The sequence below is a fragment of the Chlamydotis macqueenii genome, chromosome 5 (assembly GCF_036417535.1).
Source record: "Chlamydotis macqueenii isolate bChlMac1 chromosome 5, bChlMac1.mat, whole genome shotgun sequence".
In the NCBI taxonomy this organism is placed as follows: domain Eukaryota; kingdom Metazoa; phylum Chordata; class Aves; order Otidiformes; family Otididae; genus Chlamydotis; species Chlamydotis macqueenii.
This window is the reverse complement of record NC_141560.1, coordinates 61,459,187-61,472,054: the sequence shown is the minus strand read 5'-3', so window position 1 is coordinate 61,472,054 and position 12,868 is coordinate 61,459,187. Positions and strand designations below refer to the sequence as shown.

At 35.9% G+C, this 12,868-nt stretch overlaps 1 protein-coding gene across 4 annotated transcripts in view; it reads right to left on the bottom strand.

Annotated features, from left to right (window-relative positions):
• USP47 (ubiquitin specific peptidase 47) overlaps nucleotides 1-12,868 on the bottom strand; it is a 59,620-nt gene that overhangs the window by 9,501 nt on the left and 37,251 nt on the right. For all 4 annotated transcript variants that reach the window (XM_086748275.1, XM_086748273.1, XM_086748274.1 and 1 more), the window contains 9 exons: nucleotides 12,747-12,802; nucleotides 9,522-9,634; nucleotides 7,362-7,466; nucleotides 6,124-6,331; nucleotides 5,572-5,687; nucleotides 4,394-4,513; nucleotides 2,329-3,106; nucleotides 302-477; nucleotides 36-116 (listed from right to left, as the gene is read on the bottom strand). In XM_086748275.1, the coding sequence (XP_086604401.1) occupies nucleotides 36-116; nucleotides 302-477; nucleotides 2,329-3,106; nucleotides 4,394-4,513; nucleotides 5,572-5,687; nucleotides 6,124-6,331; nucleotides 7,362-7,466; nucleotides 9,522-9,634; nucleotides 12,747-12,802 (1,753 nt within the window). The remainder of the gene's footprint in view (nucleotides 1-35; nucleotides 117-301; nucleotides 478-2,328; nucleotides 3,107-4,393; nucleotides 4,514-5,571; nucleotides 5,688-6,123; nucleotides 6,332-7,361; nucleotides 7,467-9,521; nucleotides 9,635-12,746; nucleotides 12,803-12,868) is intronic.

Genomic DNA, 12,868 nt, shown 5'->3' with positions numbered 1-12,868 from the left:
TTCAGTAATCAATCTTGAAATATTCAACATCTTACCTCTGGCTCATTTACCAAAAGTTGGTAGACTTTGACTCTGTATTCACCCTTCTTAAGGGCTCTTCCAAGTCTAATAGTTATCTAGAAGGCAAAAGAAATATCTGTTAGAAATTATTTAAAAATCAAAATCATATTTTGTAACACGCTACCAAGACCAATGTAATGATTTCACCTGGCAAATTACAAAACGCTGTAAGTTATGTTCTTATGTTTGTCTACATTGTACCAATATATTTTTTAATGATTCAAAATAACTTCTGAATAACCTTATTGTCATCAGAAAATGATGAAAGTGTCTCATTCAGCCGAACACTCTCAAACTCTTGATTGCTGGCGTAGACTCTAAAGACTTTGAAGTGAGAAGATGGAACTCCAACAAAAGGCTCCAAATGTTGCTTGAAGGCAGACAGTGTAATTCTTTTATCAACATGCACCATCAACCCTAAGCAAAAATAGAGATAAAAATGGCATGAAACACTGCACTATCAAAGAAAAAAAAAAAAAAAAAAAAAAAAAAAAAAGCAGCATTCTAGCATATTATTTCCATATATTCACAGTTATCACTTGCAGTAAAACAGTACTGAAAAGTCAAAATTATAGTTAACGGCCACATCTACATTTTATCTGAGGGTGTTACTGTGACCTTTAAGACCTTTGCTGTATCTTAAGTGTTAACCAGTATATACTCTTAGAAGACACAGCAGTTCCAAACTGCCCTATTTTGTAATCAGTGAAGTAGTGGAGCAAAGTAGTATCTTCTCCATTCAATAAGACAACAAATAGAAAGAATCAGATGGCATGTTTGCACATAATCCTCTACAGGTTTCCCCTGCCTCAAGGGAGAGACAGAAGTTTGAGTTGGGGCTGGCCAGGCACACACCACCCAACCCTTTTTTTTTTTTCCTCCTGGCTTTCAGGATTTAAAAATTTGGTTGCCTCTGTAGCCTTCCAGAATACAGAGTTAAGCTCAAGTGTAAATTAAGTGACCACTTCATGGAATAATTTCATAAATAAGGAAAAGCCACTGTAGTAATATGAAATTCTGGAAAGTAAAGTGAGTAGTTTAATCTTTAGAAACTGTGTTTCTTAATATATACAATTTGGACTACATTACAAACTACAGTATGATGATATTGTGTCATAACTCATTAGAATGAAAAAATTACTATTCAGAATATTTAACTGAACAAATATATTATTGGAATTATAAATCCGTTCATGTTGTCATACTGTACTGAAAATAAAGAAAAGCCTTCCCCTTAGGATAATTTATGTTCTACTATGAAAGCATAAAAATTACTGTAAACAAATAATTCCCGCATCCAACTAGTCCTTTAAAAAAGGGAAGAAAGAAAAATTAAAGTAGATCAAGATTAACCCCAAAGAAAGATCCTTCTTCCAGGCTAAAGGAGTAATTTTATTAAAACTTCAGTAGCTGCAATTATATTTCTCTGTGGTTTTAAAAAAGAAAATGCTTGTTCACAAAAAGAAAAAAAAAATAAGCAAAAAAAAATTACTCTATTATTATCACATCAGGATTTCTGGATTGACAGGAAAACCTTTGCCTTTCAAAATATTTATCTTACATCTTGCTATTCTTTTAAAAGTAACTGAAGAATAATTAAAGATATGCAGGTACTGAATTATTGTTTAAATAATTTTTCTTTATGACAATTAATATACTACTTAGGCTCTTACACTGAACTTGTTTGGATATTTTCAATGTCAGCCATACACTTCATTATACCAATCGCACTTCAGTACCTATTGTACTTCAGTCAATGAAAAGCAACAGTCTACTGAGTTAAATGATCAAGATCAAGTATATCTGAATTTTCTTTACAGTCAAATGACTAAGAGTTTTCAGGTTTGTTAATCTAAATGTTAAAAGAATTATTACTGTGTGAACCACAGTACGTAACTGGATTCTGAAAAAAGTGAATCATCATCATCAGATGCAACTAGTTTCCTTTCACTGGAAGGCAATTCAGCTTGCTCTCTAGAAAACACTTTCAATATAAGGAAATAGATGTATCAGAGGTAACTTTTCATTTTCTTAAAAACAAAAAAGCAAGATGACACTGTTCAAATATGTAATCGCTTACTGTAAGATCAAAATGAGGCTAAATTTTTGCTGAACCTGACACCATGTCCGATCTTTGCACTTTCATTAGCTTTAACATGACATATAATCAAGTTTTTCAATACTGTCATTAGACTTTTTAATACAGTATATGAATTAAATAGTAATAAAAGCTGGATTACTTTAAGGCCCTTAAAAAACAATACATACATTTTTGCCCTTCTCCCGAACCTTCATCTGCAGTGTAGGGTTCTGACTTAAAGTACATATATTGTGCTTCTCCTCTGCTCTTGCCACTTTCATCATATTCACTGTCTGTTCCGGAATCTTCTTCTGCTGTGTCCCAGGTTTCCTTCTTCCCTTGATTTGCTTTTGACCGCCTACTACTTGTGATACTATGAGAATCAAGTCCGTTAGCCAAGGGAAGTGGGGCACTGTCTACGTTGCATAAAGTATCACTGCTGTGACTGGAGCTGAGGATATCACTGTCCACTGAACTTGTACTCCTGTCGTTATTTACATCTGAATCTGACCGTTCCTCGGACTGGAGATTTTCTGGATCGGAAATCTGAATTTGGTTTTCAAGTTCTCTGTTCTCTGCTGATGCTGAAGAGTCTATTTCATTTAAAGGTGATTCAATGTTTTCAAAATCACTGGCTTCTGTGCTTTTGCTGCTGTCTCCATTATCTCCCTCTTGCTGCTGCTGCAGGGACAAACTTTTAAGCTTTTCTGTGCTTTCCTCCAGAATTGCCACTACAGATTTCATATTACCTACAGGTCCTTTTACTCTTTCACAGGGTTCATCCAAGTTGCCCGAATCTCCACTAGACTTCTGATAAACTGCTCGTCTAAATTGAGATCCAGGCGACTGCTCTGGTAGTGAAACATAGAGTCTGATTGTATTTGCATGGCGATCCAAAAGCTTCCATAAATGAGAATCTGTATATGCCACGTGACGATCTAAAGATTCTGAGCTTTCAATAAATACCTGAACATAAAATAACAGTGTTTTATCATGTGGTGTTATTTTAAACAAAAGTAAAAGCAACAACAGCAAACAGATAGGATTGAGGGCACATTAGAAATTAAGTCACTAAAACATCATATTTTATTAAAAAAAAAAATACACATTTAGAAAAAGATAGACTAGGGAGTCTGTAGTTCAATAATGACTTAACATAATTATGAAAATAAGGAAAAGTGAAGATTGAAGTGAACTGTAACCAGATTGACCAGCTGCAGTAAACACTTATGTTCAGAAGCACATTTTATGTATCACTTCATGTGCATCCTTCACCTGTACACTACCACTAGTTATGGTAGTAATGAGCCCCACAACTGCAGCCGGCAGTCTTTCTTTATTTGCTAGTATAGCATCATAAACAAGAAATCTTTAAATGTATACATGGGTAAACAACAGCACAAATTATAACACAAGGGAACAAATTTCTCCCTTTGTCAAAGGTCATTGTGTTGCAGTGACAACGTGAATGCAAAAGGGCTTTAAGTAACTGAATAACAAGTCAATGCCATTGTCTGGCTCAGCTATAAGCCATCAAAGCCTTCACTAATCTTTCTTCATCGAGGACAGTGTATTCTTGAGCTTAAATTTCAGAGAGAGGATGTGCAAAATGAGCTAAAAGATATGCTATTACTACTGTAGTAAAAAGGGCAACACTACAGATGTTATTTAAGTACTTAAGCTGCTCTTTTTCTGAATGCATTACACAATTATTATTGGAAACATTTATTAGAAGTCCTTTTGGAAAACCAATATAAATTTGGCTTGGGGGACTTCGCATAGTAAAAATTACTGAATTTAAGGGGAAAAAAAAACAACACCAAAAACTTGCTCTTGGTTTTGACATTCGTTTCTTAAGAACGTTAATAATGAGAGCAGGTGCAGCTGTTTAGAAGATGTAGAAAACAAATTAAGCAGATTTCATAATAATATGCCAATCTTTGTTCTCTAAGAAGGGTTGACTTTTAAAAATATTCCTCATAAGGCTGTTAAACCTCACCATCATTTGAACCACTGAGTACCAAGCAGATGTCTGATTCTGAATCTGCTCTACCTTGTTATGTACACTTGGTTTCATATATAGCCTATTGTATTCATCAGTGCTACAAAAAAAAGTGCTAGTTAAAAAACCCCACACAGCACACAGTGAAATACATGACAGTTATCCATTATAAATTCTACACAGATATCTATGTGATATTTGTGAAATCTACAAATAAATGAAATTAACAATTTAAAAACCAGAGCATGTACCTTGTTGCTTCTAAAAAAGCCTTCAGCTTTCAGTGTTTTGCTGGAAACGTTCAGAAGACGCAAGTCATTGTAGCAACGTTCTAATACTACCCGCATTGTTTCTGCGGGCAGGTATGTAGCCTAAAAGAAGACATTAACAGTAAGTTAATATGCACATTATATATAATTTCAAATACTGGAACAAGTATTTCATTTTTTAAGCTTATTCATAGGGAAAGGAGAAGGTTTGTTTATTGACTTATAAATTGCAAAAGACAAATGTGGGGGAAAACCTCCCAAACCTGTTGAGTCTCAGTTCCTTTCTTCCATCCTTTGATATGTAGCAAATGCTAGTTTTTCCAAAAAGTCAGTAGACTAAAGTGGCTTGGCTTTGCAGAGAACCAGCAAACTGTTAATGACCAGTAATACATGGAATCAGTCTTATTACTTAGGGTATGAACCAACTGAAAATAAAAAAATTATTCTAAAGCACCAGGTTTTGCACACTGTTCATTTAATTCTTAATTCAACTGAATTCAAATTACTGAAATCATGGTTCATAACAAATTTTATGAATTTACACCAACCACTGAACTCTTCTACACAGAACTGACAGAGTAAAATGTATGTCTTCCAATTCAATGGAAGCAGTAACATCCCATGGTTTAAGACCACATAAAAATGAATCTGCATCTTAAATACAAGTGGCTGATGGGATAAAAAGGAAGGTTTGTAGGGAGAATGTGAACAGCTTTGGATGCTAATTTCAGCTACTGAAGCCAATGGAAGAAGTTACACATTGGTTCAGTTATATGGTAACAGTTCACTAGTTCTGCCACTGACTCAGCAAGGTGGTTCAAGTTCCTAACCCAAAAGAACATGAACTCAACTCTTCAGCTTCCCCAAAAAACTTATTACCCTGTAAGATAGTAAGCTATATGGGCAGACAGTGGCTAAGCTTGTGCAAAAGCCAGGGTAGAACTCTGGATGGAATTAAGATGTAGACTGCTGCTTTTAGCAGCAGTGAGCAGATAAGACAAGCTCAACTGTAAAAACCAACCTAACCCTACTGGACATGACACACAGTATGAACTGCAAAAACTGCAGGCTCTCATTTTAGGTACTTAAATTACAACACATTTTCACAGTCAGAATGAATGAAAACTCCATAATACAAGACCTTAATGACTATAAATTACCTTTGAAATTAGCTGTTTAAATTCTGAAACTGTTTGATTCAAATAAGCTCGTACACTTATTGGAGGAGCAACAGATTCAGTCTTTAGGTCAACTATGTGAACCTTTACCATGACCTCTGTAGGGGAAAAGGAGAAAGAAAACAAAATCACATATACATATACACAAAAGAGAGAATTCAAAGAAAGCACACATATGCTTGTCCAATGTACTGATTAAGGGTTTACATTAAATACATACAAACAGTAATGAATTTGAAAAGCAGTCCAATTTCAGAATTTCATTTTCAGATCAATCTTAATGCCAAAGATGCAAAAATGTTCCACAGTTTGACAAATTTTAGTACACCTTAGAACTGCTTCAATTAGAAACAAGTTGGCAACACAGCACAGTATGCAGTTCTGGGTACTGACTTCATAAAATGTAATACAACAAAGTTTTTCTTCTTTCTCACATCATAACAAGAGTTCTATGTTTTACAAGCTTAATTTTCATGCCATCACACAATAAACAATTTCAGTCTATCTTTGTCTATATGTAATTACAGCTCTTACCACCAGGTTTATAGCACTGGAATATTTGGTCAGGTCGTCTTGTTTCCAACAATAAATCAAACATGTATGTTGATTTGACACCTCCAAGTAATAAACCCATTGGTGTATCCTCTTCTCCTTCATAAGATCGTTCCAAGTAGTCATGAAACTCATCATATTTGACAAGACGACAGCAATCCAAAGGAACAGCCTCTTCTAAATCCATTACCTAAATCATGCACACACAAAAAACCCCACAACACTTATTGATGGTTTATTTGTGAGTTTAGTTTTTCCCTTGTAAGCTAGAAATATCTCGGTACATCCAGGAATCCTTGTAATTCACAAATTTCTATTTGGTTTTAGAAAAAAAACATACGCATACATCATATATATTATAAACACACACATTTAACGTATATACATCTTTTCGAAATCAAAAGAGAAGTCTGCATCAAAATGCAGATAAGAATGAAGTTTGAAAAGTATGTACAAAAGCACATGAAGACAGGTCCTAGAAGTATATTCAGGGAATATATTCCTCTATCAGTTATACCAAATGGAATCTTAGAGGTCTGAAGATCTTCCATGTGTCTCAAGGAGATGTTAACACATTCCAAATCTGTAACTGCCTTGCTGGTACTCTCCCAGCCAAAGACGCATATGGCAAGAACCAAAGAGTACAAGTACACAAGCAAGAATATGCGTCTTCAATTTCTACCTGTTTGTGGAAGGCAAAGATCAACAGATGCTTTGGTGCTGATGTTATTGTATTAGCTATGCAGAAAGTTTCTTGAAAGAATTCTCTTATTACCTATCCAACACAACATTTTTACTGCAATACAAATACAAGCATTCCAAATTCTTTCAACTGCTGTCTAACAGAAACTCTCATTGTCTGGTTTTAAAATAATGGTATGTAAAATGATACTGCCTTTTAAAAGGACAGGCTATATCATTCCAGTCAGAAACCATCTGACAGCTACTAACAGAAAACTCAGCCAATAATTCCCCAACAAGAATACCTCAAAAAAAAAAAAAACCCAAAAAAAACCAAACCCAAACAAAAACAACCCCCCAAAAAACAAAACAAAAAAAACCAAAAAACCAACCTCAAACCAACCCCCAAAAAATAACCTACAACAAAAAGTCCACAGCCAATCCTCTATAAACACTCCCATAGCATTAGAAATTTAAAAACTGAAGATACACAACAGCAAGAAGAATTAAGCTATTTTGTTATGTGTAGCATAGCATACCTTGTAAGCTATTTCCACAGCTTCCTTCAGTGTCTTGTCTTTATGAACCTCTAATTTGTTCTCCATCATTATTTGTTTTGTAGGATGCATGCAGAACAATTTAATCTATGAAATACAAAAGGAAGAAAAATGATCATGAAGGTATTTGCAAATACCTTTCATATTAGAGTACATTTAAATTTACAACCCTATATTCAAACAATCTAACATAAAACACATCTTTAGCTCTACTCCAGCTATAGGACAGTTTCCTTTCAGTTGGTTTCACGACTGCAGATAGAAAATGTCAAAGGCACAACAGATAGCACTAATGTGTATGTACGTATATCTGTATCTTTTTCCAAGCTAGGGTACAACATCTCTAACCAGAACATCTTTAAAACTGTAGGCAGCGTGCATATCCTCCAATGAGGAGGAATGGGTACAATGAACGTGAAATTCCTTTTTCACACAGAGTTAGATATTTCACAACCATTGAGAATCTTCTAATAAAACAATCACTTGATTCATAGATAGACCAGCTGACTGTCATGCTTGTAAGTCATAGATGTCCTAATTTGTTTGTTACTATTGAATCTATGGTTGGAAAATGATTCTGCTCTTTCTGCCAAGTAATCATTTTAAATTAGTTTCAGAAACATCATTTAACAGGGGAAATGGTCAAAATATGAAAAGATTTAACAGTATAAAACACCTAATATACAGTGTTACATACTCTTTGGAACCTGTTTTGCTGAAATCAAGTGACATCAGATTAACTGTAGTTTTGTTTTGGTTTTAATACCAATTCAAATTCACATGGAAGACATGAATGCAATAAAAGTGTCTGGAGAATACCTCTAACAAATGCCTTCACTGTGTATAGGCTTCTAATAGGTGCACAATTCATTTTTAAGACTTATTAATACAAATACACTGTCTTAGTTCAGCCCCGATCAGGACCAGACTACGCAGTCTGTCTCTCGCTCCCCCCACCCTCCGAGAGAATAGGAGGAGATGATATAAGAAAAACTGCTCAAGGTTTGAGATAAGGACAGGGAGAAATCCTTAAAGTTACCGTCACGGGCAAAACAGACTCGAATTGGAGAAAACTATTCATTTATTTCTAAAACTACCAGGAGAATGAGACAGGGAACAAGATAACCTCCCCCCACCCCTCCCTCTTCCCGGGCTTAACATTATCTCTACTACCTTCCCCTCCCGAGCAGCACGGCGGGGGGAAAGGGAATGGGGGTCGCAGTCAGTTCATCACGCATTGTTTTACGCCACTGTATCATTGTCAGGGGAAGAACTCCTCGCATTCCTCCTCTGCTCCAGCGTGGGGTCCCTCCCATGGGCCACAGTCCTTTGTGGAACTGCTCCGGCATGGGTCATCTCTTCCACGGGGTGCAGTCCCTCTAGAACAGCTGTCCCAGCGGGCCCTCCACGGGCCACAGCCTCCTTCAGGCCTCCACCTGCTCTGGCGTGGGGTCCTCCACGGGCTGCAGGTGGATCTCTGCCCCTCCGTGGACCTCCATGGGCTGCAGGGGGACAACCCACTCCACCATGGTCTTCACCACGAGTTGCAGAGGAATCTTGGCCAGGAGCCATGTTACTCCTCCCCCTCCTTCTTCACTGACCTTGGCGTCTGCAGCCGTTCCTCACAACAGGCTGGCAGACATCTCTCAGGATCCTTTTTACATCTTATTCACTTCTCATCTCCTCTCCACTTCTTGCAGCCAGGCCAGGCCGAGTTGGGCCCAGTCGGCTGCCTGGCGGGAGGCCAGAGGGTGAGGCCTGCAAGGCCCATGAGGCCTGCGCCTCCCCCTCTCTGTCCCCCGCTCAGCTGCTTCACATCTTCTCGGTTTTATTTTCCTGTTTTCCCCTACTTAAATACGTTATCGCAGAGGCTTTATCACGGGACATTCTGCTACCACTTGGCTTGGCCTTGGCCAGCAGCGGGTCCGCCCTAGGCCCGGCCGAGTTCACTGAACAAAGGGGAGCAACTTCTAGCAGTTTCCTACAGAAGCTACCACCTTAGGCCCCCCCCTTGCTAACAAAACCAGAACATACACTTATCACAAAAGAGTCCTTGTATTGTAGTAAAAAAAATATATTATTTACTGTAGAAACACTTCTTACTAGAAATGTATTGTTACTTTATTCAGCAGAAATTCTAACCTTGCAAGTGTTGCGCTCAATTTCACGTTGCCTCTTTTCTTGTTCTTCCAGTTCTCTCTCTTTCTGTACCAGTTGTTTAATATGCTCTGGATACTCATGTGTCTCAAGAAACTCTGTCAGTAAAAACAAAGTAATAGTTTTAAAAAATTAATTTTGCCGTAATGGGCAACATCTTAGGAATTATGGGTCTATTTAATAGTTCTCTTTCATGCTGCTGCCTCCTCTCTCTCTCCTTTACTCAGACTTCCCACTATAGCATGTCCTGTTCTCTTTTTCATTATTTAAATTAAACCAAAGTCAGCTGTTTATTCCCCATAATTATATATCAGCAACACAAGAAAATGCTATTAGCACAAGATTCCAGTATCAGTAAGGGAAGCTTTGCTGTTGTAAAGAGATACACTAAGACTGATGACTCCACTTGAGCCTGTTTTTACAATAAAGGTAAATTCTGTCCTAGAAAGTGAATTATTGTCTATAAAGTGACAATATTGCACTTAACATAGATTAGTGTACCTCATGAGATTTTGTTTCATAAAGAGAAATAAAAACAGAACATGCAACATTTCATCAAGTTTTTAAAAAAACTTTTGCAAACACAGCTGTCTTCCAATCCTTGTGCCATGCCTATCGCAAGGAATTGGGAAAATAATTTTTCAGATTGGTTTGGCATGTTCAAGAAATCTGAAACAGCAGATTCAGTTTTTTTGGTTTTTTTTTTGGTTGAGGAATTAACAATTATATCACTTAGAGGAAAAAAAAATAAATTCTATTTCCAAAGACAGCTCTTGACCTGTAGACTTTGTTTATGGCTCCTGCTTATTCCTAAACTTCATACAGTCCACAATCACTTCTTGCTCAGAATGAATAATACTGTTTCAATATTTGAATCATGGAAACAATGTTCTTTTTTGCTGCTCTTAAGGCTTACTACTTTATCAATTTCTTGATAAAAGGCTTTGTTTTACCAGTATTCTTGTGTTTCAATCCAGTTCAAAACTATATAAAGCATCTACTTCAGATACTGTTACTTTAAAACAAAATAGTATATTTTTATAAGTGCACTGTCCCTCACATCATGAACTCTCAGAAACAAAGAGAAGTCAGCAAAATTTACTCTGTGAGATACTTATTTTTTCCCCCTCCCTATTTTCTAAAAGGAAATATCACTGTTCAACTTTATGGAGGAAAAAAAAGTAGAAAAGTAGAAATAGAAAAAAGTAGGAAATTAGAAAATATTAACATGTCTGAAAGTACTCTGTATATGATGAAATAAATTGCTGCTAAAGATAAATGTGTTTGTGTTTATTATGATGTGGGAATGGCAAATTTGCTCAAAGTATCAGAAAACTTTTTAGAATATGTTGATACAAAAAGTAGTTGCAAGTCTACTTTTATTAATTTTAGGATTTTATTTTTTTAAATAAAATTTAGTATAAGCTTAAAGGTTTTTTTTTTTGTATTCCAAAAAACATTAAAGCTTGTTTTACTAATCCTTGCATTGCTAATTTCTCTCTTTATTCTTGCTAATAGTCACCCTCAGTTTCTCATGGTAGAATTCAAAATTTCACCCCAAAAGAAGCAGTTAAAGAAAGCAGAGAACTATTCATCTCCCTCCTAAAATATTTACAGTAGCAGAATAAGATAAACAAAACATTATTTTCAAAGATCTTTTAATCCCTCCTCCACTGGACATGTTACAAGCTGGTGTGTTACAAACTCTCTCAAGTACAGAAGTCTTTTCTACGCTCGCACACTCTTCAAAAACAGTGAGCATGCCCCAAAAGGAGCTACACAATGTGAAGTGCCAAAGTTTCAGTTGTGAGATTCTACTTGATTTTCAGTTTACCAATTAAGAATAAAATAATTCCAGCTATCAAAATAATTAAATAATTCCAGCTATATCCAGCTTACAAAGGATGATTTTTAAGATTTTGAAAGCTTGAATGTATTCTTCAGGACACGCAACTGCTTGAGGATTTAATGAAAAAGAAAAAAGGAGGAACGCAGAAGTATTAAGAGGTTTTTTACTCGCCTTTGAAAATTTATGTGGCTTCTCATCTCCTCAACCTATTAGGAAAAATTATTCACTGGACTTTTTTGTGCACTTGAGGAAATTAAAGTTCTGGCAACTGAACTATATAAACCCTGAAAACTTAGAACAGTCTACACTATTTATCAACTACCTTGAACCAGGCTACAAACTGAGAAGTTTCCCTTTATAAGGGCAGACCATTGAATATTTCCTGACATAAAAAAACAAAAACAAAACAAAACCAACTTTGATACTGCAAGCAAATTAATATGTGTCTCAATTCAATCCCTTAGAATATTAACCAAATACTTCGTTCTTACAGGCACACTGCTGATGGGAGAGCAGGCGTGGCTCGCTACTGCTCTTCCAGTTTCCTTCGTACAGTTGTACTTTTAACAAGGGATCGACAAGGAGAAAATAGCAAACAAACATGCTTCCTTCTACTTTTATGTTAGTTTAAAAAAGTTCTATACTATCAATTTGCTACTCCATCATTTAGGTGTGCTCAGATTTTAAATGAGAAACATTAAGTTTTCAAGCAAATAATACAGCATTATTAAAAAATATACAACAAGAGAAATCCTGGAAGTTTATAGTTATGAAATTAGCCAATACTTGAATGAAGCCTCCAACCAGACATTCCTGTTTTCAGTCTAAACAGGATCTTCATTTTCCACTGTGTCGTATTTCAAAGATCAATCAACCTGTCAGCTATTACTATGGGGCCATGCATCCTCTAAGCCTTGGTGAACTAAATCAGAGGTGAGGGGAATAAAAAGACCTTGAAATCCAAGATTTGTTTCTGACTATGTAACTTCTAGTATATTGTCTCATTTCCAAACTGAGACACGAACAACAAGGGCTGGCTATGTCATTATGAAATTCTTACACACTAATTTTTAAGTGAAGAAAATTAATTTTTGTTCCACCATCAATGAGGACATTAACACAGCATGACATCATAGTTTGTTCAGTGTTAGCCAGTACATATTTTTCGTTTCCATTATATCCAAAATAATAAAAATTAGAAAGTTTATTTTGCAATGATCTCCTAATGATCCTTAAAGATTTATTACAAAAAGAGTAATGAAAAGCTACATCCTCACAAAAATTAGGACTCATCATATGTGAAATATCTCCTTATTCCACAACAGAATCTTACTAGTTAAGAACTGCTTAAACATACTTACTTGCATTTCTCATTGGATCCTTCAGCCTATATATCAGCATGTACGCATTTGTGGAGCTGGTGGAAAAAAAGAATAGTGATCTGCATTTATCAGATGGAATGACAATATTGGCTTCAAAAGTT